This window comes from Panicum virgatum, chromosome 2K (genome assembly GCF_016808335.1).
Source record: "Panicum virgatum strain AP13 chromosome 2K, P.virgatum_v5, whole genome shotgun sequence".
NCBI lineage: Eukaryota > Viridiplantae > Streptophyta > Magnoliopsida > Poales > Poaceae > Panicum > Panicum virgatum.
In genome coordinates, this window is record NC_053137.1 from 16,823,229 (window position 1) to 16,849,426 (window position 26,198).

Here is a 26,198-nt window from a genome sequence, read left to right on the forward strand (position 1 = left end):
CGGATCCGGCCCCCTGGATGGGCTCGGCAGGACCTGGATGGGCCTGGCGGGCCTGTCCAAGGGCTTCCTTTTTTATTTTATTAACCGAGGCGGGTAGGCCAACCGCCTCGGTTAATGCTAATTAACCGTGATGGAAGCTCCGAGGCGTTTGCAAAAACCGCCTCGATTAATGTTTTTTTTGTCCGCCTCGATAAATATTTTCTGTAGTAGTGCAACCCTCTAGACTCCAAACCAAACACCTAGAAAAATGGGTCCAACCCAACCCAACGCACTTGCATTAGATCCTTGAACCAAACACATGCTAAGGTGAGCAAATCTGAATGCTAACAAGGCTAAATTTCTGCACTAAATGGTGACTAAAGTTTGGCTTGGCTAGATTGGGCACTTTCCGGTGCAAACCAAATTAACACAATAGTCCCCGGTAGCTGCCCTCATGCTCCAAAAGGAACCTTTTTTAAACTATTATTACATATAGAGAGCCTGAGATGTATTGTAAGTTGCATACAAAATAATTTGAATCTTATATACAAAATTTGCATATTTATGTTATGGAAATTGAAAGAAATAATTTTTATTAAATAGTGATTTTCTTTTGTTGTAGTAGGTTTTATATATAACTAGATAAAAACATTGCTAGAAAAACAAGAAATTGCCACTTTGTTCAGATTTAGGGCCCGTGAAAAAACTAGGATTCTACATTAATGCAAGAAAAAAAAGAGAAAAACATTTTTATATAATTGGACTCATGTAGTGATTATTGTTATGATTAAATTTTATAGACATCGAATGTACTTAATATGTTTCCAATATGCGTCTTAATTAATTTCTTTCATTAAAACTGACTTTGAGCTTCCTTTATTTTCTTGTCTACCTGATTTAACTATTTTTGTAGTACTAGTATAAGTTCCACCGTACCTACTCTCTCTTTAGATGTCTAGGTATCAAGGGTACCAATTTTGAACTTTTATAGCCCCTCGATCTAGTCATAAATACACTAATTTTGGGTGTACTACAAGATTCCAGTTATACCATTAAACCATAATATTTCAGAATAATTGGAGGATATAATGAAACATTAAAAACTGTTGTGATGCAATTAGATTATTGATCAATTCACTAATTTATTATTAATGATGTTATTAGAAGTTGCTAATCACCAAAAAAGTCCAACCCTAGCCCATTGAGCATGTATATAAACAGTGGTCCCCATGAAATCGATACAATTCATTCTCTCTCAACTTTTCGCTCCACAGAAAACCATTTGTACACATGGTCTTCAAAAGTAGATTCATTATATCATAACTCATTGTGATTTATCAATATATAATCAAATAAAAAATAGTGGTCAAATTATAACTACCCTTCAAATTAAAGAGTTGTGAGAGATAACTACATTTGTGACTGGAGGGAGCAATAGAAAAACAAATTAAATATTGCTATATACCAACCCATGACTAGCATGATTGCAACCTTTCCCTTTCGGCCTTCTCTACATTTTTGGCATGCATACACCCTGTGCAGGTGTCTTTTTACGTGCTAATAATTTATTCATATCAGCCCTCTATTCCCCACGCTCCTTGCATAATGTCAACAATAAGGATAGACATGGACAATAAAGATGACTACTTTATTAATATCTCCTGTACTTGTTATTGAACAGTGTAGATACGGATGCAAAGTTCTACAAAAATAATAAACCCTAGTACAATCACGCCCAAACTCCACATCTTGTACACTGTAACACTACAGAAAGCTGCCAGCTCAAGGATAGAACATGCATCATGCATGGACAATAAATTAAAGTTCTATATATATGAGAAATTTGAAGTTTCAATACATCAATGAATAAAATATATCAAACTGTGACACACACTACTAGAAAAAGTGGCATTCGTCCACCTCCGATTAGTACCGGTTGCTTTAAAGCCGGTACTAATGTCAATTTAGTACCGGTTTTACAACACAGTGCCCCCCGGAGCCATTTAGTACCGGGTCATATCTCCACCCGGTACTAAATGACACCATTTAGTACCGGTTGGTGTTATAGTCTGGTACTAAATGTCTTCCGGGGGCCCAACTATTTAGTACCGGTTTTTAACACCACCCGGTACTAAATGGTGGCATTTAGTACCGGGTGGTGTTATGACCCGGTACTAAATGGTCCACCTGGGTTACTTCAAAAGGATAATATCTTCCATCCACTCACATGGATTGTGTGGATGGAATGGTAAAGGAGACTACGCGCGAGGCCACAGGTCACAAGTTCGAACCCCAACGCACGCGCATTTATCCGGATGTATTTTTTCTAAAGGATGGTACATTTAGTACCGGGCGTTGCGACCGGTACTAAAGCGTTGCGACCGGTACTAAATGGACGGTCCATTTAGTACCGGCCAGCCGGTACTAAGGGCGCCATGCGCCCGGTACTAATGGCCCTTTTTCCTGCAGCGACAGTGTATTATTGATAGGTTAAAATTAAAGGACTTACTCCGAGTTTTGCGAATTTGTCTTAGAAACTTCTAACACATGTAAAACTTCCTCGCTCTCACCTACTCCCTCCTTTCAAAAATATAAATCGTTTTGATTTTTTTAAATTCATATATTTTGCTATGTACCTTGACATATGTTATATCTAGGTGCATAGCAAACACTATGAATATAGAAAAGCCAAAACGACCTACATTTTGGAACGGATGGAGTATATAATAGCCATGAAAAGTTTTCATTATTAGTTACTTTGATAAATTGTTTAGACACAACCAAAGTACACTATTACAGTGGTTGAACAGTATAACTACCTCGTCCATAATAAGAGCACTTTGTTCGTAGAGAAATCCAGGAGAGAAGATTGCACCAAATATATGCACCGCCCGGGGGATTAAGAGTCATCTGTTGAAATCAATTTGCATCGTCTTTCTTTATTCGCTATTAGTCTTTTCAAGCTCTCAAGATATATACCGTACCAATGCGTAATGACCTTCAATATACTTTCTTAGCAGTACTAGAAACTGCAGGATGACATGCTTCAACCCCCTGAAATGACCGTTCTGCCTCGCCTCGGTATCTTGAACTCTTAGCTCTCTTCCTCTTATCTAAAAGTTGGACAAGACGGCACGCACAGTGCACACAACTAGCTAGGCGCTTCCACTTGCCACTGTGTCGTCTCTTTCGTGCCAGCCATATCTCGAACCCAATAGATGGTCGCGCCTGGTTGAGAGATTTGTGCTAGTTTACACTACTAGTACTAGTACCGGCAAATTTGTTTTCCCTGGATGGTGCCCATTATTAGTATATGCTGGATATCTTGAGCACTATCCACATGACAGCAAAAGCCTCGCGATCTTCGTGCTTAGATAAATCCCTAGCTAATGACATCTAGCTGACATAAGAATTAAGAGCTAGCATATATATAAAATTAAACCCAGTATTACCTGGGCAGTACCTAGTTACCTACTGCAATCCATCCAGTAGCAGCTTGCTAGTAGCCTCTGGTGAAGCACTTACCCACAGAGGGCCGTACCTGGCCAGTCATATACTAGAGACTCTAGCTACTAGATAACATAAAATTTGTTTAAAACAAACATAGTAGCTAGTGACAGATTAACATAAAATTTGTTAAAAACAAACATATATAGTAGCTAGTGACAGATCTGTGGATCGCGGACAAAGCGAGCCCCGCCGGCCGGCCGACAAAAGAAGGTTCCACGATGCCGCCTGCCTCTCTGCCCGCATACGCCGACGACGTGGACGGCGGAGCCGCCGCCTCCCCGACTTTTCTCGGCGACGGCTGTCGATCGACGACGCTTCGTATCATGTCCCTGCGGCGGCGGCCGGCCGGCCGGCCCAGATCCAAGAAGTCATCCAACGCAAGAAGGCAGCGCCGTCGCGCTCAACGCTGCCCCGCCGCAGAATCAAAATCCTGCGTCCATCAGGCAGGTTCGTTCGCTTCATTAGCCGGGGAGAGGATCCCGCTGCATGCCGATCACTGTTCTTCAGTCAATGGTCATCTGAATGAAATGAACACACGCAAAGCTTCCGATCCGTTTCTCCGGGGACTTAATACCTGCGACGTACGCTGGGGATATTTTTGCAATTTGGTCTGTGGTTAGTCATCGTGTGCGAGCAAGTAGTTTTATTTATTTTGTGGGGGGCAGCAGCTGGGCTGCCGCGCTGACAAGAAATAATATACCCAGCCAGCAGCACGGAGGGAAATAATTGTTTGTGCCGCGAGGGCAGGTAGCAGGGGTTCTTGTTCAAAATTCCACTTTGTTTATAGCATGTTGTTAAGACAGTTACGCCACTAGCTAGGGACCCACTCGTTTTCCTTTTTTTCTCTCAAATTTAGTGGAGTATTTCTGCTGCTGAAAACAAGGAAATATGACTGTGTGCGTGTAGAAATTGACCCTGCAGGGATGCAGTCAGCAGGAAACTTCAAACTTTTTTATGTGTGTTGACTTTCCTTCTTCTTGTGGTTGATATTCTCCCAAGCAAGTTCAAGTGGTTGATCAAGGGATTCCAAGTCAGAACGAGGAAGTCGCTTCTCCCTTCAACTTCTTCCCTCCTTCATTTCAGAGGGCTGGCTGGCTCTTTGATCAGAGAACTTGGACTAGGTAATAGGTATGGACCATACTACTTAACTATCCATGTCTACATCCTAGTCTCTGACCAAAAAAAAATTGCAGCCAAACAGCTCTGGTTGAATTGGAAAGGGTGTGCAGCACTGTCACTAGGCTAGGTACGCATCATGCCGCAGTTTCCAGGAAGTAGGGAGTGTGCTCCATACATCACTGATGCGTACGTGCGTGATGGCTACTGCTCGATCAGGTGCGACGCATCATGTGGCCACGGATATTCTGAACCCTGTTTCTTTTAACCCTGACGCAGGACCAATCTTATATACAAACACCAATGGGAAATCTACGGTTCGATCTGCATATGCAGAAATGACAAAGGGCGATCTCCGGTGAAAATGAAGTTCGGAAAACAAAGCAATATATTTCTTGTCACTAACGTTTGCCCTTTTGTTGTTACCATCGATGGATATCTCTCGGTTATTTTATTGATCATTAGCAGCGCGAGTTAGTTCATGGGAAGAGAACCACGTAGTGCGAGGTGTGCAGTGGGCTGGGATCGGAGGAAAACCTGCACCCGGAATGCATGGGTAACCTGATAGCTTCCCTGCATGCTGGGCATCAAATTAACAGGCCTAGGAGAATATATATCCTTCTCAACAAGTAGCTAGGAAAATTTTAACAAGGAATTTTATTATACAATTTTCAAGGATATAATGATGAGGGTGATCCTAATGTAAAAGTTTAGATAACCACGAGGTAGCATGTTTTCCATTTTTTGATTAATATGAATTCTGTATATACTATTTTTTTCCGGACTCCATTAGGAAGCCACATATAAACCGCGATGATGAATCTACGGGTGACCGGACAGTGGGAAACTTACGGTCGACTCCACCTACTCCACCACATAGTGGACCCCACCACTCCTTCCCCTTCTTTTTTCTCAAGCGCTCCCGGCTCCTTTCCCTTCCCCTTTCTTCCTCTTCTTTCGTCCTCCCCAGATCCAGCGCAGGGGATCCTTGTCCCTCCTCCTTCCGGCCTCCCCCTTCCCTTTCCCTTCCTTTTCCACAGGCCAGATTCATGGCGCGGCGGGGCGGAGGCAGGCTAGTGGTGGGCGGAGGCAGGCCGGTGGCGGGGAGGCGGTAGGGCGGAGCGGCGGCGGGGAGGCGCGGCGGGGCGGAGCGGCAGCAGGGCGCGCGCGGCGGGGTGGAGCGGCAGCTGGGCGGAGCGGCGGCGGGGAGGCGCGGCAGCGGGGCGGAGCGGCGGCGGGGAGGCGCGGCGGGGCGGAGCGGCGGCGGGGCGGCGCTGCGGGGCGGAGCGGCGGCGGGGCGGCGCTGCGGGGCGGAGCGGCGACGGGGAGGCGCGGCGGGGCGGAGCGGCGGCGGGGAGGCGGCAGGGCGGAGCGGCGGCGGGGAGGTGCGGTGGCGTGCTAGCGGCGGGGCGGCGCTGCGACTGGGAGCGGCGGTGGCGCCCAGTTAGCATTTTTTTTCTTTTTTATTTTTTTGGATGCAAAATTTTTTTTGTCAAAATTTTTTTATTTGTTTTTTTAGTTTAGGTTGTAAAAGTTTTTTCCCCAAACTTTTTTTCGTTTGGATGCAAATATTTTTTCAATTTTTTCTATCTCGCCAATTTTTTTCTTAGAAAAATTTTTATGTCTCTCGCCAAAATTTTTTTCTCTAAAATTTTTCTTTGAAAAAATTTCTTGAAATCAGAAAACGACAAAAAACTTACTAAAATAGGAAAAAACCGAATGGTCGGAAAATCGACCGTACGGAGGGGTTCCGTACGGTTGACCGTAAATTAGCGGCCCCCCATATAAACCGGTAAATAATACACACAACGAGGTAAGAGGGAATTTCGTACTAGTTTTGACATAATATATACAATCTTATTTTAGGGAAGATGTAATACAATCTTAGTAAATTGATTATAATAAAACAAAGTAAACATAATATTATAAGAAGACAACGTATAAATGAAATGGACAAAATTAGATATTGTTGTTAACTAGAATAGACCCAGAAAACACTAGCCTCCTTTCTGGTTACCACCTTAGCTTATTAGCTTGTTTGCTAGTTGTACAGCCTCTTAGTAATCTGCTTTCAAATTTTAATCTGAATTTTTACAATCCAGCCTAGCAGTGAAAATAGATGGTTCGGTGTAGCAGCTGTATTGTTTTTAACATGATCAAGTTATATGGTTAGAGCAACTCCAACCCACCCCTCTTCGCGTCTCCTATTATGGTTTTAGGAGAGAGAAACCCAAAAATCCCCTCCAACCCATCTCTCATCACGTTCCTAGCGATAGGAGATCTCTCATCCGCGAGCTCCGACCTCCTACATCCAGGAGCTCCGGTCCGGACTCTCATCCACGTGGAGGAGCAACCGTCGCCCCTTCCCGCGCCGGCTGGGACATTCCCGCCAGGTATGCGCCTCCCCGTCGTCTCCATCCATTTTTTGCAATCCACATAGTGGATCTAGGGTGATAGAGGAGGGCCAGCAGTGCCGGCGGCCGGATCTGCGCTCCCTGTGGTGCGACCCCATGCGCTGCAGCGGATCCGTGCGCGCCAAGGCCCCCTGCGGGACCAGGAGATGGTTGGAGCTGCGCGCCGAGGAGATGGCCGGAGCTGCGCGCCAAAGCCCCCTGCAGCATGTGGGAGGAGGTGGTAGTAGCCCCAGCTCGGGCGCTGCGCCGGCCTCCCGTGCCAGCCACGCGGGCGCTGCGCCGGGCGGGCTCTGCGCTGGGGCCCCGTGGCCTGCGGCGCGGGTGCTGAGCCGGCCTCCCGCGGCCGCCGCGCGGGCGCTGAGCTGCGCTGGCCTCCAGTGGCTGCCGCGCTGGCCTGTGCTAGACTGCTAGCGCTGCTGGAAGGAGAGGGAGCTTGGGGTAGACTGCTAGCGCTGGAAGGAGAGGGAGCTTGGGGAGGGAGAGGAACAGGGCAATTGAACAGCCCATTTTCTTGCCAATTTTCTTGTGTAGCTTCAACAGAGCTATTGATTTCTAAAATGTTCTTGCAATTTTTGTGTGACATGGTTCGATCTGATAATGTAGGGAGCAAGATGGAACCATGGATGATCGATATGCTTGCAGGCAATGGTGGTGGCAGCCACGATCTGGAAATGCATGGGACCAATGCTGGTGGCAACCATGATGTGCAAGTTGTTGAGACTCAACATGGTAGCCCACAAGAGGAACAAGTATTCAGAGAGGGTGCAGTTGTTGAAGCTACCACTGGTGTGAAAGGTAACAAGAAGAGATCCAAAAATTTTAGTGTTAAGGAGGACAATCTGTTGGTGGCAGCATGGTTAGAAATTAGTATGGATGTAGTACAAGGCATTGATCAACCTCGTGCTACTTATTGGGAAAGAATTCATGAGCACTACCACTTGCACAAGGATTTTGAGACTGACCGTAATTGTGGTTCTCTTGCTCATCGTTGGGGTATCATTCTAGAAGCAGTTAACAAGTTCTGTTCATGGTATGGTCATGTGCAAAGAAGGCAGGAAAGCGGTTTGACGGAGCAAGATTGTAGCAGCACCGTCCAAATTAGACCGGCTTAAATGCACTAACCATCATCTTAATACTTAATCCAGTTACTGTGCACTTAAAACGGTGTAACCTGACAGGCTGTCGGGTAAAATCCCGATTAAACTACTGTACTCCAGGATCACAATTGCACTTAGACCCGTACGAAGACGAGCACAGGTGTTACCCGCATACAGAAATCTTCAAATTAATTTACAACACAGGTTTTACATAAAAGTCTTAAATACAAACAACAGAGTTCAAACGCACAGCGGAAGTTTAAAACTGAGTTCGAAATACAATACGATAGCTACGACGACGATAAAAGGTGAGCTCCACATCCTGCCCACCGATGTGACGCTAACCTGCCCACTCTTCACGGGGAAGACGGGGCCCACTCGACGGTCCAACCTGGAGGAAGCGGCTGTCCAATCCAGGACGCACAGATCTCCTCGAAGTCCGCCGGGACACAACCTGCTCAGAGGGGTTACAACAACAACCCTGAGTATACTAATACTCAGCAAGGCTTACCCGACTCTGGGTATACTTAGCCCACTAACTAGACATGCAAAGCTTTTTGGCTCTGAAGTTCTTTTGCTGAAAAGCTGCTAGAAGTGAATCCTTACTTTCAATATTTTAGCTCCGTTTAGTATACCAAGTATTACTAAGTTCGCCTATTCATCTAAAACACACATGGTAGAACAGATTATCTTTTAGAACAACAAATACAACATTCCATCGCTACCTTTCAATACTTATTTCACTTCTTACTACGATGTGACGCAGTGACCAAGGTTCTCTTAACCGAGAGAGACGGCGAATCGATCCGATTTAACCTTGCAAGGTGGACCTAACTCACACGACACATGTAAGCCCCGCCGGGCCATGCGCGTCAACTGTTCCCACATTACCACGACATCTGAACTACGCCTGCTAAAACCCAGGTGATGGGCCCCTCGCGGTGAACTCCCGGAGAACCCGGAGGCGGCATCCTATCCAACACCCGCCAACTCCCACACCCAGCGTAGCATGGCGGAATTCAAATCACCGCTGTAATGTGGTACACAGCTTACCGGTTTCGACTACCTCCTACTTCCGGTATGTGGTTAGTACTGTTCAAACTCGGTCATCAGGGCCAACAACGGTACGGTCCTCAATCGACACAGGCGGGAGTCCATTTTCTCACATAAACCAACTCATTCCCGCCCGGTCTCCAATTCTTTTTACTCAACAACGTATTTCCAAGCCCAAAGCTAAGGAATCAAGATCCTAAACTCGCGAGTGACAGCAATCACTCGACTTCTACCGAAATCCTATTTAGCAAAGCATTTCTATCGACACCTGCATACTAGTATAGGCCCACGGTACCTAGGGAAAACATGCATACTATGGTTCCATTCAACTCCTAGAACATAAATGCACAATACTTAAATAAACATTGAGTAATTTTAAATTATGGTTATGCTCCGGGGCTTGCCTTGCAGGTCAGCGGGGTTAACTAGGTCTCCGGGGGCGTGCTCAACGGCGTCCTCCTGCTGCGCTCCTGCTCGTGGCTCCTGGACCGGCTCAGCAACTAGCTCGTGGACAGCGTCGGTCGTGGCGTCTACACGAATAAAAATATGTCATGCAACAATTTAGAACTCAGTGCAAGGCATAAATGCTTACGATGCGAAAACAAAGTTCAAACATTTAGCCTGAAGTGTTTCCAACAAAAACAACTACTAAAACGACTTAGGTTAGCATGAATTAACAGGAATTTGCTTTGCATGCAAGAAACAAGTAACTAACCCTAGCAAGTAAACGAAGTACAAATAGATCTACCCAAAAGCGTATAGCAACAAGCCAAGAAACTTTTACAGTGGACTAAACATGAAATGAGTAATCCACTGCGAATTTTTCATAATTTTTAGAACCATAGAACAAGTGGTACAAAATAAACTAGTTTAAACACAAATTGAATTTTCACCAGAGCAAAAGTGATAAAACGCATGCTTAAGCATTTTTCCTCTGCAGATCATGATTTTAGAAAGCTAACAAAATTTACTTTGTATTTTTTGGATTTTTCTTCATTTTTCTACAAACTCTAGAAGTTTTAAGCCATTAACTAAATGAAAAACACTAAAAAGATAAAAAGGGGGGGGGGACTGACAGCCGGGCCCCACTGGACAGTGGGCGCCGGCCCAGCTCGTCCCCCTCCTCTGCTCTGCCCCTCGCGGGCCGGCGCACACCGGGGCGCCCTGGCGCGCGCGCGGCGGCTGCTGGCCGGCCGGCCGGCGGCGCAGCGCTGGCGGGCCGCGCGCGCAGGGGCCCGCGCACCCGCAGCCCGCGCGGAGGCGGCGCGAGGCGGGGCGACGCTGCGGCGGCACACCAGCCCAGGGGCGGCGGCGACTGGCGGCGGCGGCGTGCGGCGTTCCGGCGGCGGCAGCTTGCGGCGGCCGCGGGGTGGGGCGGCTTGAGCTCCGGGGAGGCTAGGCGGCCCTAGGGCGCGCGGCAACGGCGAGCGGCGGCGCGCGGAAAGGTCCGGCGGCGTACGCGCGGAGGCGGCGGCGCGGCCACGGTGGCGCGGCGGCGCTGCGGCGGCGAGGGCGTGGGATTCGGCCGTGGAAAGGGTCAGGAAGGGAGAGGAGAGCGCGGTGGAGCTCACCAGGGGCTCGATTTGGGCGGAGATGGACCGGGAGAGGGAGTTCGACGGCGATGGCGAAGCTCGACGGGAACGGCGACGGTGGACGGCGTCTGTGCTCGATTCGGTCGGGGTAGGGGCTCGTCCGCGCTCGTGGGTGGTCGGAGTGGGTGGACGGCGAGTCTGCGCGGCTCCGGGCGCGACGAATCGAGGCGGAGTGGTGAGCCGTGGCCGGCGCGGCGGACGGCGGCGAGTCTGTGCGATTGGGTCGCCCGAGCTCGAGGAAAGGGAAGGAACGGTTGGAACGGGAAGCTTCCAGTGCGACCGCGAGGATAAGATCGGCGCGCGGACGACGAGGATCACCGGCGGTCGCGACGCGTGGCGACGCTCGCCGACGGCCAGACGCCGGCATGGGCGGCCACAGTGGAAACGCTGTAGCGAACAGTGAACTCATTTGAACGAAAATTGACCCAGATTGACCCATTGAAAGTCCAAAATCCATATAGAAACCTGAAATTTGGCCAAAATAAAAGTTGTAGAGGATTAAAAGATCTACAACTTTCGTTTTGGGCGAAAGTTGAATTGAGGCTCGGATCAAGGACAAAAACGAGATCGAACACGGCTAATTAGATGTTTGCTAAGCGAACGCGATTAGCGTTAACGACGAATTTGAGTCCACGATTAACGAGTTAACTCTTGATTAGCGAGACGATTAACACAGGGGTGTTACAGCCTTCCCCCCTTAAAGGAATCTCGTCCCGAGATTCCAGCATGAGAGAATTCAAACAGGCGGAAAGGGTTCGAAGATGTAGTACCTGGATGAGCGTTTAAAAACTCCGGATACTTGGATCTCAGAAATTCCTCCTTCTCCCAAGTCGCTTCATCTTCGGAGTGATTACTCCATTGAACTTTGTATAATCGGTTGGTTGTGCGACGAGTAACTCGATCCTTGCGATCAATGATCTTGATAGGATGCTCAGAATAAGTGAGATTAGACTCTAATTGAATCGAGTCACTTTCAACAGCTTCCGTCGGAACTCTAAGGCACAGTCTGAGTTGTGACACATGGAAGATGTTATGAACCGCAGAAAGATTCGCTGGAAGATCCAACCGATAAGCCACAGGACCGCATCGTTCCACAATTGGATATGGACCGATGTAGCGGGGAGCTAACTTTCCTTTTATTCCAAACCTTTGCACGCCTTTCCAAGGTGATACTTTCAGATAGACGTGATCACCGACCTTAAAGACGAGTGGATCTCTTCTTTTATCTGCATAGCTCTTCTGTCGAGATTGTGCAATCTTTAAGTTGGCTTGGATAAGGCGGACTTGTTCTTCGGCCTCTTGAACCATGTCGGGCCCAAAGATTGTTCTTTCCCCGGTTTCAGACCAATTAAGAGGTGTACGGCATCGACGACCGTATAAGGCTTCAAATGGAGCCATTTTGATGCTTTCTTGATAACTATTGTTATAAGAAAATTCAGCTAATGGCAAACATTGATCCCATTTTTGTGGATAGGTTAAGACACAAGCACGGAGCATATCTTCCAAAATCTGATTAATTCTCTCTGTCTGGCCATCTGTTTGAGGGTGGTAAGCAGAGCTGCGAATTACTCGAGTTCCTAAGCAAGTATGCAATTGTTCCCAAAAACGAGCAGTGAATTGGCTACCACGATCAGAGATGATAGTCTTTGGTATACCATGCAGGCATAAGATATGCTCAACATATAATTCAGCATATCTTTTTGTGGAATAACGAGTACTGACTGGAAGAAAATGTGCTGACTTGGTTAGCCTGTCGACCACAACCCAAATAGAATCGTAACCCTTTTGAGTTCGAGGCAGGCCAACTATAAAGTCCATACTAATGTCTTCCCATTTCCATTCAGGAATACTCAAGGGTTGAAGAGTCCCAGCTGGTCTGAGATGACTGGCTTTAACCCTCCGACAGATATCACATTCTGACACATACTTGGCTATTTCCCTTTTCATCCGAGTCCACCAAAATCGTTGCTTCAGATCTTGGTACATCTTGTTGCTACCCGGATGAATTGATAGTCGTGAAGTATGGGCTTCATCAAGGATCTGTTTTCTAAGCTCAAAATTCTTAGGCACCACTAATCGGTTCTTGAACCATAATACATTCTCAGTATCCTGGTGGAAGCAATTCACTTTAGGGTCTCCTTCTGATAGTCTTCTCTGAATTTCCTTCACCCCTTTATCTAGCTTTTGTGCCGCTACGATGAGATCGCGAAGAGTAGGAGTAAGCTCTAAATGAGCCAATGTGCCATGTGGTACAATACTTAAGTTCAGCTTTTCCATTTCAAAGCAAAGAGACTCGCTTAATGGTATAGCTGAAATGCAATGACAGTGAGCTTTGCGACTTAGCGCATCGGCAACCACATTTGCCTTGCCTGGATGATAATGCACTTCGAGCTCATAATCTTTAATCAACTCAAGCCATTTTCTTTGACGCATGTTCAAATCAGCTTGAGTGAACAGATATTTGAGACTCTTGTGATCGGTATAGATGTTGCACAATGAACCTAAGAGATAGTGTCGCCAGATCTTCAGTGAATGGACCACAGCTGCTAATTCAAGATCATGAGTGGGATAGTTTTCTTCATGACGCTTGAGTGATCGAGATGCATAAGCAATCACTCGGTTCTCCTGCATCAGAACACAGCCAAGTCCTGTGCCTGAGGCATCACAGTAGACATCAAAAGGTTTTGTAGTGTCCGGCTGGGCCAAGATTGGAGCAGAAGTGAGAAGTGTCTTCAATTTTTGGAAAGCTTCCTCACATTGAATACTCCAATAGAATTTAACACCCTTTTTCAGAAGTTCAGTCATTGGCTTCGCAATTCTGGAGAATTCTGGAATGAACAGACGATAATACCCAGCTAAACCCAAGAAACTGCGAATTTCAGGGACTGAAGTTGGGGCTTCCCAATCGAGTACATCCTGCACTTTACTGGGATCCACAGAGATGCCCTCAGCAGATATGACATGACCGAGGAATGGCACTTCCTTCAGCCAGAAGTCACACTTGCTGAATTTGGCATAAAGCTGGTGCTCTCTCAGACGCTGAAGTACTATGTGAAGATGATGAGCATGTTCTTCCTCATTCTTGGAGTAGATCAAGATATCATCAATGAAGACCACGACGAACTTGTCTAACTCCGGCATGAATACCGAATTCATGAGGTACATGAAATAAGCGGGAGCATTGGTTAATCCGAAAGACATCACCAAATACTCATATAAACCATAACGAGTAGAGAAAGCTGTTTTTGGTATATCCACCGGTCTGATTTTGATTTGATGATAACCAGATCGTAGATCTATTTTTGAGAATACCTTAGCTCCAGCTAATTGATCAAAAAGAATATCAATACGAGGAAGTGGATATTTGTTTTTGATGGTGACTGCATTCAGCGGTCGATAATCCACACATAGCCTCAGTCCGTGATCTTTCTTCTTTACGAACAGAGCCGGACAACCCCAAGGTGAGGTGCTCGGTCGGATATAGCCTTTATCCAGCAACTCTTGTAACTGGATTTTTAATTCAGCTAACTCACTGGGAGTCATTCTATATGGCCTTCGAGATATGGGGGCTGTGCCAGGCTGTAACTCAATGACAAACTCAATATCCCGATCGGGAGGCATGCCTGGCAAGTCCTCAGGAAACACATCGGGGTATTCACAAATCACCGGAATTACTTCTAGAATTTTTCCCTCCAGATGGTATATGACAGTGGCTGGAATTGCATGCTGGGAAAGATGAATGTCCATAGAACCATACATGGAAGAGTTGAACTGAAGAATACGAGAAGAGGTATTGATGATAACGCCATGCTTCTTCATCCAATTCATTCCAAGTATGATATCTATCCCATGACTTGGAAGAACAATGGGAGTGAGTGGAAAATTCTTCCCACCCAAGGTAAGGGGAACATTTCGAACTACTTGGCCAGCATTTAATCGGGTGCCAGGTGTCTGAATAATGTAGGATTTCTCTAGGCATGATACTTGTAAGTGAAGTCGTGCCACACATGCTTCACTGATAAAATTATGAGATGCTCCAGAATCAAATAGCACAGTAACAGGGCAGTGATTAACGGAGAACGTACCCGCCATCACTTGAGTGCCCTCCGGGACTTCCTCCAGAGTAGTGTAGTTCACACGACCAGTCTTGGCAGGTACAATCTTCTTTTTCTGATCTTTCTGGCTGGAACCTTGACTCAGCGCAGGAGTCTTGTAGTTATTCTGCCGAGGTGGCAGACGACAGTCACGCGCAAAGTGCCCCAGGTTACCACAATTGTAACATGGGTAGTTGTTGGGGCGTGGAGCTTGTAGCATTAGCGGCCTCTGCTGCTGTGTCGGGAAACGAGGTACCCACGGTTGCTGTTGCTGGGGTGGCCTAGCGACCCAACGGCCCTGCTGTGGAGGACGGTTTGAAGCCTGCTGATTCCCTGTCTGAACCAGCTTGTATCTCTGGGGTGCATTGCTGGAGGATCCAGCAGGTGCCTTTCTCTTCTTGTCAGCTTTGTGTGCCAGCGTGGCATCTTCCTGCGTGATGGCCTTATTAACCAGATCAGTAAAGTTATTGCACGTGGTGAGAGCTAGCTTGTCTTGAAGCTTTGTGCTGAGTCCCCTTCTGAAGCAATCCTGCTTCTTCTCATCAGTATCCACATGAAAACCGCCGTACTGAGATAGCTGATTGAAGGTTTGAGCATATTGCAGCACGGTGTTAGTCCCTTGCTTCAGGGCTAGGAACTCTGCCATCTTTCGCCTCATTAAGCTGGTAGGGATGTGGTGTGCTTTAAAAGCTGCCACAAATTCATCCCAGGTGAGACGTGTACCAGCGGGAAGTAGAGCCTTGTGATTGACCCACCATATTTTCGCAGGTCCTCGCAGCTGTTGCGCTGCAAAGGCGGCTTTGTCCATCTCTGTGCAATTGAGGATGCTGAACTTATCCTCAATGGTGCGAATCCAGGCATCAGCCTCAAGGGGATCATCGGCCTTGTGGAACAGAGGTGGCTGGGTGGCCAGAAAACCGACATAGTCAGTTTCTGCTGGTGCTAGCGGGAGAGCATGTCGACCTCTGCCGGCATTGACTTGGGCTTGCACCAGTTGCCTTATCAACTCCGTCTGCTCGTTGCGGTCTGCGATAAGAGCTGCAACAGCTTGAGCCAAAGAGGGAGGTTGCTGGGGCAGTGCCTCGTGATTGTCATTGTCATGATTATCACCCATCTGCAAAATAGTCATTCCCCTGGTTAGCCATTTCGCTATCAGGACTAATTCATGCAATATAAAGAATGTGCATATATAATATGAACACACGGCATGAATCATTTCTCTCGCGAGATGGTTCACCAAGGGAATTAAATTTACTTGCTTTGGTTGAAAATGTATCAACACAACAAGTTTTCGTCCAGAGTAGTTCTAACGTATGCAATACTAAACCTCGCTCAACAATGTTTCAGATTCGAAGACGATCAAAACACAATTCAATTCTGAATTTTCACACACTGACAGAAAAGATCATTATGGGAGTAAAATTTACATTAAGCAGCCACGCTGCTTCAGCTGGAACAAGGTTTAGTACAACCCAAGCCGTGCTACGGCAACAACCTAACATGGGAGAAGGGTTCACAAACGACCCTACAACACACCACTACGGGGTCTTACATGACCCGGCTACACACCACACTAGGAGGGTTATCCTACATGACTCGAACTACTGAGCCACAAAAGAATTCTCAACCCAAGGTTAGCCTAAAGCTTTATGTTGGTCATCCTACCCAACTATCCTACAGTAAGGCTACACTGCAAGGGGAGAATCAACACTATCCCGCTGCGTCCTCACGGAGTCCCTGGTCCCGACTCGACTCCAGACACTCCCTCGATCTCCTCAGGGTCCTCTTCCTCTTCTTCTTCTTCTGGCTCCTCCTCTGCTGCATCAGCCTCCATCTCTGCTGCTGCCTGCACCTGAGCCTGGGCATCCTCAATCCACTCCTGGGCCTGCTGAAGCTGCCCCTCAAGGTGCTGCACCATCTGAGTCCTGTTCTCTAACTCCTCCTGCAACTCCTGAATCCTGATCTTCCTCGCTCTGGACTTGGCCTTCAGGGTCTTGATCTTATCCTGAGTACCGATCATGTGCTGCTCATGGAGGTGAGCCTCTCGAGCCTTGCTCCTGCATATCGCATTTTCCTCGCGAAGCTGCTCATACATGTTGCTCAAGGCTGAGGAGTAGCTGAACGAGAGTGCTGTCCTGACGCTGTAGTCGGGCATCATGATGTTCAGGTTGCGGTTAACCCGATCTGCATAGGCCTGAGTGGTCTCATCCCTCAGAGGAAACACACTGTAAGGAGTATCTATCACCTCTGCATTATGCTTCTCTGAGAACTCCTCAATAGCCCTCCTAGCTGCAATCTCCCAGGAGTCTGCCAGCTTCCTACCATAAACAGTGAGCTGCCACGAGTCCCAATCCAAGCGAGCGGGGCAAGCAGGAATCTTCACAATCATCTGACAGCGCTCGGTGCCCAGCAAGCTAGACTCGTGTCCGGAGTACTGTGGGGGCTCAGTGTAGTCAAACGCCCTGAGCATCTGCCACAGCAGACGAGGAAAGTGGCCGGTGTGGAGGGCACTGGAATGCGCCCAACCCTCAGCGTCCACGATCACGTGCGTGAAGCTAGCCATCTGTAAGAACACATAGCGCTGACGTAAGTGACAGTTTTCAAAAGAAATAGGTTTAAACTTGGTAACGCAACACAAATAAATTTTTAAGAACACATAGTAAAAACATGGTGATCCAAATAAATTTTTGTGAAGCGCAACCGAAGGTAACAAAACAAACACACAACTCAGGAATACAAGATGCATGCCACGTTCTAGCGTTTCTCACCCAAACAAGTACCAAAATATGGTATACGAGAGCAATCGGTGGCACAATTACGTTCTCTCCCTATATATAGACTAGTCGTTCCCACGATCAAGGATGTTATAACGCGCTTACGGAGTTAGTTTCCTGCAGAAGAACACAGAGACAGATATAACTATCCATTTCTGGACCCTTCGTGCCAGCACACACGAACGGCCCCCATGTGTCCTACGCCACACGGGTAACGCATATGCAGTTTCCCACATATTCACACATACATTACCATCCACTATAGAGATGGCACCCAGACGTTCAACGCTGAATGGGCAGCGCTGCATACGTCATAACAACGTATTCACTTCCCGTACACTCGCCTTACGGGACATCCAAGGGTAGACGTGTCCCAAGGGTCACGGTCATGGCCAACCGCATGACAGGTTTACATCTCGTAACATTGCCTTACGAAATGGCCGTGATCACAATCACACGACATGAAATCCGCACTCCATATCAGGCGGCAGATAGCGACAGGCTCGTTTGAATCGAGCCTTATCACCTCCTCGTATGCTCAACATACGGGACCCGCGCACGTATGAAACACGTGGGCTATTCTAAGGACTACCAGAATGCTTACCTTGCTTACCTCAGCGTAGGTGCGTCGTTACCGAAATAAGGTTTAACAAAAAGTAAAAGCTGGAAGTGCTGGAATAAAATAGATACTTAGTTGCCACCTAACTTATAAAACATAATTAGGGCATACGAACTATCTATTCTATTCCTTAGCGCATCTAGCGTCAACTTTTCGAAAAACCCAAAATCGTTGCAAGGTAATCACCCCAGTGCAATTTAGAGCTCTGATGCCAGCTGTAGCAGCACCGTCCAAATTAGACCGGCTTAAATGCACTAACCATCATCTTAATACTTAATCCAGTTACTGTGCACTTAAAACGGTGTAACCTGACAGGCTGTCGGGTAAAATCCCGATTAAACTACTGTACTCCAGGATCACAATTGCACTTAGACCCGTACGAAGACGAGCACAGGTGTTACCCGCATACAGAAATCTTCAAATTAATTTACAACACAGGTTTTACATAAAAGTCTTAAATACAAACAACAGAGTTCAAACGCACAGCGGAAGTTTAAAACTGAGTTCGAAATACAATACGATAGCTACGACGACGATAAAAGGTGAGCTCCACATCCTGCCCACCGATGTGACGCTAACCTGCCCACTCTTCACGGGGAAGACGGGGCCCACTCGACGGTCCAACCTGGAGGAAGCGGCTGTCCAATCCAGGACGCACAGATCTCCTCGAAGTCCGCCGGGACACAACCTGCTCAGAGGGGTTACAACAACAACCCTGAGTATACTAATACTCAGCAAGGCTTACCCGACTCTGGGTATACTTAGCCCACTAACTAGACATGCAAAGCTTTTTGGCTCTGAAGTTCTTTTGCTGAAAAGCTGCTAGAAGTGAATCCTTACTTTCAATATTTTAGCTCCGTTTAGTATACCAAGTATTACTAAGTTCGCCTATTCATCTAAAACACACATGGTAGAACAGATTATCTTTTAGAACAACAAATACAACATTCCATCGCTACCTTTCAATACTTATTTCACTTCTTACTACGATGTGACGCAGTGACCAAGGTTCTCTTAACCGAGAGAGACGGCGAATCGATCCGATTTAACCTTGCAAGGTGGACCTAACTCACACGACACATGTAAGCCCCGCCGGGCCATGCGCGTCAACTGTTCCCACATTACCACGACATCTGAACTACGCCTGCTAAAACCCAGGTGATGGGCCCCTCGCGGTGAACTCCCGGAGAACCCGGAGGCGGCATCCTATCCAACACCCGCCAACTCCCACGCCCAGCGTAGCATGGCGGAATTCAAATCACCGCTGTAATGTGGTACACAGCTTACCGGTTTCGACTACCTCCTACTTCCGGTATGTGGTTAGTACTGTTCAAACTCGGTCATCAGGGCCAACAACGGTACGGTCCTCAATCGACACAGGCGGGAGTCCATTTTCTCACATAAACCAACTCATTCCCGCCCGGTCTCCAATTCTTTTTACTCAACAACGTATTTCCAAGCCCAAAGCTAAGGAATCAAGATCCTAAACTCGCGAGTGACAGCAATCACTCGACTTCTACCGAAATCCTATTTAGCAAAGCATTTCTATCGACACCTGCATACTAGTATAGGCCCACGGTACCTAGGGAAAACATGCATACTATGGTTCCATTCAACTCCTAGAACATAAATGCACAATACTTAAATAAACATTGAGTAATTTTAAATTATGGTTATGCTCCGGGGCTTGCCTTGCAGGTCAGCGGGGTTAACTAGGTCTCCGGGGGCGTGCTCAACGGCGTCCTCCTGCTGCGCTCCTGCTCGTGGCTCCTGGACCGGCTCAGCAACTAGCTCGTGGACAGCGTCGGTCGTGGCGTCTACACGAATAAAAATATGTCATGCAACAATTTAGAACTCAGTGCAAGGCATAAATGCTTACGATGCGAAAACAAAGTTCAAACATTTAGCCTGAAGTGTTTCCAACAAAAACAACTACTAAAACGACTTAGGTTAGCATGAATTAACAGGAATTTGCTTTGCATGCAAGAAACAAGTAACTAACCCTAGCAAGTAAACGAAGTACAAATAGATCTACCCAAAAGCGTATAGCAACAAGCCAAGAAACTTTTACAGTGGACTAAACATGAAATGAGTAATCCACTGCGAATTTTTCATAATTTTTAGAACCATAGAACAAGTGGTACAAAATAAACTAGTTTAAACACAAAATGAATTTTCACCAGAGCAAAAGTGATAAAACGCATGCTTAAGCATTTTTCCTCTGCAGATCATGATTTTAGAAAGCTAACAAAATTTACTTTGTATTTTTTGGATTTTTCTTCATTTTTCTACAAACTCTAGAAGTTTTCAGCCATTAACTAAATGAAAAACACTAAAAAGATAAAAGGGGGGGGGACTGACAGCCGGGCCCCACTGGACAGTGGGCGCCGGCCCAGCTCGTCCCCCTCCTCTGCTCTGCCCCTCGCGGGCCGGCGCACACCGGGGCGCCCTGGCGCGCGCGCGGCGGCTGCTGGCCGGCCGGCCGGCGGCGCAGCGCTGGCGGGCCGCGCGCGCAGGGGCCCGCGCACCCGCAGCCCGCGCGGAGGCGGCGCGAGGTGGGGCGACGCTGCGGCGGCACACCAGCCCAGGGGCGGCGGCGACTGGCGGCGGCGGCGTGCGGCGTTCCGGCGGCGGCGGCTTGCGGCGGCCGCGGGGTGGGGCGGCTTGAGCTCCGGGGAGGCTAGGCGGCCCTAGGGCGCGCGGCAACGGCGAGCGGCGGCGCGCGGAAAGGTCCGGCGGCGTACGCGCGGAGGCGGCGGCGCGGCCACGGTGGCGCGGCGGCGCTGCGGCGGCGAGGGCGTGGGATTCGGCCGGGGAAAGGGTCAGGAAGGGAGAGGAGAGCGCGGTGGAGCTCACCAGGGGCTCGATTTGGGCGGAGATGGACCGGGAGAGGGAGTTCGACGGCGATGGCGAAGCTCGACGGGAACGGCGACGGTGGACGGCGTCTGTGCTCGATTCGGTCGGGGTAGGGGCTCGTCCGCGCTCGTGGGTGGTCGGAGTGGGTGGACGGCGAGTCTGCGCGGCTCCGGGCGCGACGAATCGAGGCGGAGTGGTGAGCCGTGGCCGGCGCGGCGGACGGCGGCGAGTCTGTGCGATTGGGTCGCCCGAGCTCGAGGAAAGGGAAGGAACGGTTGGAACGGGAAGCTTCCAGTGCGACCGCGAGGATAAGATCGGCGCGCGGACGACGAGGATCACCGGCGGTCGCGACGCGTGGCGACGCTCGCCGACGGCCAGACGCCGGCATGGGCGGCCACAGTGGAAACGCTGTAGCGAACAGTGAACTCATTTGAACGAAAATTGACCCAGATTGACCCATTGAAAGTCCAAAATCCATATAGAAACCTGAAATTTGGCCAAAATAAAAGTTGTAGAGGATTAAAAGATCTACAACTTTCGTTTTGGGCGAAAGTTGAATTGAGGCTCGGATCAAGGACAAAAACGAGATCGAACACGGCTAATTAGATGTTTGCTAAGCGAACGCGATTAGCGTTAATGACGAATTTGAGTCCACGATTAACGAGTTAACTCTTGATTAGCGAGACGATTAACACAGGGGTGTTACAAAGATAGGGTATGCATTGTTGTTTTATTGTTTCAGCATTTAATTTATTGCTTTGCTAACAACAAGATATGTTCATTCACACATAAATCTGGTGTGTAGATACTTCAAACCCGTGAAGTGTTCAAAAAAGAGGAAGGCAAAGCATTTTGTTTGCTGCATTGTTGGAACGTCTTGCGGTACGAGGAAAAGTGGAATGAGACATGTGCAAATAAGAAATAGAAGACCAGCATCAATGCTAGTCCAGGGGCATCTACTCCTCCAAGCTCTACAAATGGTCATGGTAATGAACAGGATTGTGCTAGTCAGTCCACAGAAGCTACCAATGCAAGACCTGATGGTAGGAAGAAGGAGAAAGAACGCCTACGCAAAGGTAAAGACCCCATCTCTCCTACTTCAAACCTTTACATGGATGCTATGGAGAATTTGTGGGCTAAGAAGAAAGAGATGGAAGAGATGAAAAAAAAGAGCGAAACGATGAGAGAATTGCATTAGAGATGAAAAGGCTTGAAATAAAAATGGCTGCAGAGAAGGAGAGGAGTGACCTGCAGCGAGACCAGCTAGAACTAAAGAGAAGGAAAGAAGATGATAAGGTCATGAAAATGGACCTTCATGGTTTGGATGAGCGTCAACGTCGTTACTATGAGAAGATGCAAGACAAGATCATTTCTCGACGCTTTGGTGGAGCTTGATATTGAGATGGACTTGTACTTTAATTTAGCTGGTATTGTACGGACTTGTAGTTTAATTTAGCTATCCTGGTATTGTATGAACTTGTGTCCTGGTATTGTATGGCTTCGAACTAAATTATGGTTATGCTGCCATGGTTATGCTTCATACTAAATTATATGCTTTATTGGATGACTGTGACACAAAAGTACATGACTGTGAAACAAGAGTACATGATAAGGATACAACCAAACTAGCTAAATAACTCTAATAAAAAATAGCTAAATAACTAATACATGTCTCCATGACGACTCCAGAGGTGTTCGATGAGATCATCTCGAAGTTGAGAGTGAGTTTGAACATTTCTGATTTCATGATGAGCTTGCATGAATTCATGGAACTCCCGTGTGCGATTGTGAACTTCTCTTGGTGATGGACGCACAAGTTGGCCAACACCATCATAGCGGAAGTCTTCATCTTCATTGCGCTCATCTTCAACAATCATGTTATGCATGATAATACAAGCTATCATGATATCTCTAAGAGTGGCTTTATCCCAAAAACGGGCTGGTCCACGAACAATGGCAAAGCGAGCTTGTAAAACTCCAAAAGCTCTTTCCACATCTTTCCTAACTGCTTCTTGTGCTTGGCAGAAATATTTTTTCTTATTGCCAAGCGGGGACTTCATGCTCTTCACAAATGTTGCCCATTTCGGATAAATGCCATATGCAAGGTAGTACCCCCATTGAATAGCTATGGCCATTGATGGTATAATTTACCGGTGGAGCTTCTCCTTCAGCTAATTTTCCGAACAGATGTGAACGGTGAAGAACATTGATGTCATTATGAGACCCCGGCAAACCAAAAAATGCGTGCCAAATCCATAAATTTTGTGAGGCCAATGCTTCCAGAATGATTGTGGGCTTATGAACATGACCAGTATACTGACCTTGCCATGCTGTAGGACAATTTTTCCACTCCCAATGCATACAGTCAATGCTCCCAAGCATCCCTGGAAAACCCCTACGCTCACCAATTGCAAGTAGTCTAGCAGTGTCTTGCTCATTCGGAGATCTCAAGTACTCATCTCCAAAGACCTCGATAATGTCAATGACAAACCTTCTAAGACTTTCTATAACAGTACTTTCACCTATACGAATATATTGATCCATAAAATCTGCTGGTACACCATAACTTAACATCATGTATGCTGCAGTAATCTTCTGCAAAGAAGATAACCCAAGGCGACCATTTGACTCCCTCTTTTGCACAAAATAATCATCATGTTGCTCTATAGCTTGCACTATGCGCATAAACAGAGAACGACCCATTCTAAACCTGAACAAAGAAATACAAATAAGAATCCCTATGTAAAAATAGAGTTAAATTAAAATCAAATTGGATGCAGTAATTACGAACCTGCGACGAAAGAAAGTTGGACCATAGACTGGATTTTCCGAAAAATAATCGTTGAACAACCGCCACTCGCCGCTCATTCTATCACGATAGATATATTGACGACCAACCACAGAGCCACCCCGTCTTGGAGCACTTGTACCCTCGTACTGCGTGTGCGCTATGTGTAGAGCCGAAAGGATCAGTTCATCATCGTCATCCGACGACGATGATGAGGAGTCTAAACGAAAAAGAGAGCTCATTTTAGCAAGAGAATGGAGAATGGTTTGGTGTGGTCTCCAGTGTCCAGGCATCCGCATATATATATAGATGTGAGAAAACTAGCCGTTTGAATACTAGCCGTTGGAAAAACTAGCCGTTTGAATATTAACCGTTGGAAATAATAGCCGTTGCAAAATATGGGGTTCAAAGTAGCAGTTTGATATATAGCCGTTGTGAATAGTACCTTCAGAATTACTGTAGTTGAAAAACGGGTTCTAAATATTGTAGTTCCAAATATAGCCGTTGGAAATAAATCATGCAAAAATAAAATGGTAATTCGAAATAATGCTCATGGTAGTTACTTTATATGAATAAAGAATGAGGGAGTTGGAGATATATGAGTTAGTATGAGAGGTCTGTTGGAGTTCATTGTGAAATAGGAGAGAGAGAGATAGGATGAGAGACTCTCATATGGGTGGAATAGGGGGTCAAGAATAGGAGGTGGGTTGGAGTTGCTCTTATTAGCTGCAGTTTGTTCTCCTAGTGTTGATATAGTATAGACAGATAGACAAATGTGCTAAGTGGACACCGTCACAACTAAACTGAGAGTAAACAACTGGTGAATAAGTGCGTAATTGGGCCCAAAATATCTTCGTATGGGGTGCATTTCGGATATTGGAAGCCCACTAGGCCCATTAAATTCCTTCGCGTGAGAGCGCTGCCTGGACAATAATAAGGGCTTTAATTAGTTTATAACAGCATGTTCAAACAATTATGGACCCACGACGAAGAAGTGTGTCTAGCAGGCCGACAAGCTGGGCCTCAAGTTACTGTTGTTTTTTCGTGGGCTTCGAACAATTATAAGCTACTGTATTTTTTTCACGGGGTACCGTATTTTGTCGTGGGCTCTAGGTCGCAGCAGCCGACGCCAAGGCTATATATCGCCGGCGCTGCAAACCTGCAATCCATTGTCTGGAGGTAGGAATGTAAATGAATCGGATAAGAATAGATATTACTGATATCGTATTTATTTTTATATTTTTGTTCGAATATGGAGTCAGATATGGATAATGTTAATTTTTGCCGAATAAAATTGTAATAGATATCGACATTATAAAAAATGTAACTTTTGAGTATTCGAATACGAATCGACTACGGATATTGAATACTTAAAATCAGATACGAACAGATAAAAACCCTTTGAGACTGGATCTAATTCGAGTCTGGTCGGAAAATATCCGTACTTTTAGCCTTCCGCACATCTTTTTTGGGTTGTCCGTCTGTTTATTCAACCCAATAGTGCTTGGATGGAATAATTTTTCTAAAATAGACCGTATGTGCATGCATGCATAACCTTTTTTGATTGGACCGCATGCATGCACGCATGGGCTCCTATGTTTCTCATTCTCTCTTGTGCATGTTCTTTTTTTTTTCTTGTACATGTTCTTACACAACTTTTTTGTGCTCATCTTTTTCTCTCTCTTCATGCATGGTCCGACACCATACATGCCCACTTGCATGCATGTTTGGAGTTCTTTTTTTCTTTTTCTCTCGATGTAGATGGTATGGCACCACACATGTCCACTTGCATGTATGTTTGCAGCTTATTTTATTTTTCCTCTATGTGCAAGCGTGCTCTTTTTTTTTTCTCAGCACCTACGTGCTGGCACCTGCAGTCACTCCTCTCCTCTCTTCTTCTTTTTTTTCTTTTGGTTCTTCTCTTTTATTTATTTTTCTTCCTACTTTTATTTTTAATTTTATTTATAATAATTTATAGGTAATTTCTGTTCCACTTAAAAAATATGTTCCTTTTTTCATCATCTTTCTTTCTTTCGTAATTTTTCTACTTTTAGTATATAATGCATTCACATTCTTTATAATTCATATTCATCCCTATATTTTTATTCTTATGTCATTCTATATTTTATTTCTCTATCTTAAATGTACTAATGATTGATGTATTTTTTAATACGACTTTCCATTGTTTCTCTTATGTTTCTATTTATTATTTAATTTCTTATTCCACTCTTTTTACCTATTCATTAGTTATTACTGATGCCTCATTTATTTTCTATGATGACTCATTTATTCACTATGCATTTCTT

General features: G+C 46.4%; 1 protein-coding gene and 1 pseudogene across 1 annotated transcript; one reads left to right on the forward strand and one right to left on the reverse strand.

The window, feature by feature from the left end:
* Positions 1-6,777: 6,777 nt before the first annotated feature.
* On the forward strand, positions 6,778-12,240 carry LOC120695155. The gene is made up of 3 exons (XM_039978464.1): positions 6,778-6,998; positions 7,623-8,099; positions 12,236-12,240. Exons 1-3 carry the CDS (start codon positions 6,815-6,817, stop codon positions 12,238-12,240), a joined length of 666 nt encoding a protein of 221 aa, XP_039834398.1. The 5' UTR covers positions 6,778-6,814.
* A 10,400-nt stretch (positions 12,241-22,640) lies between these two features.
* LOC120669312 lies at positions 22,641-23,808 on the reverse strand (annotated as a pseudogene).
* Between the last annotated feature and the right edge of the window lie 2,390 nt (positions 23,809-26,198).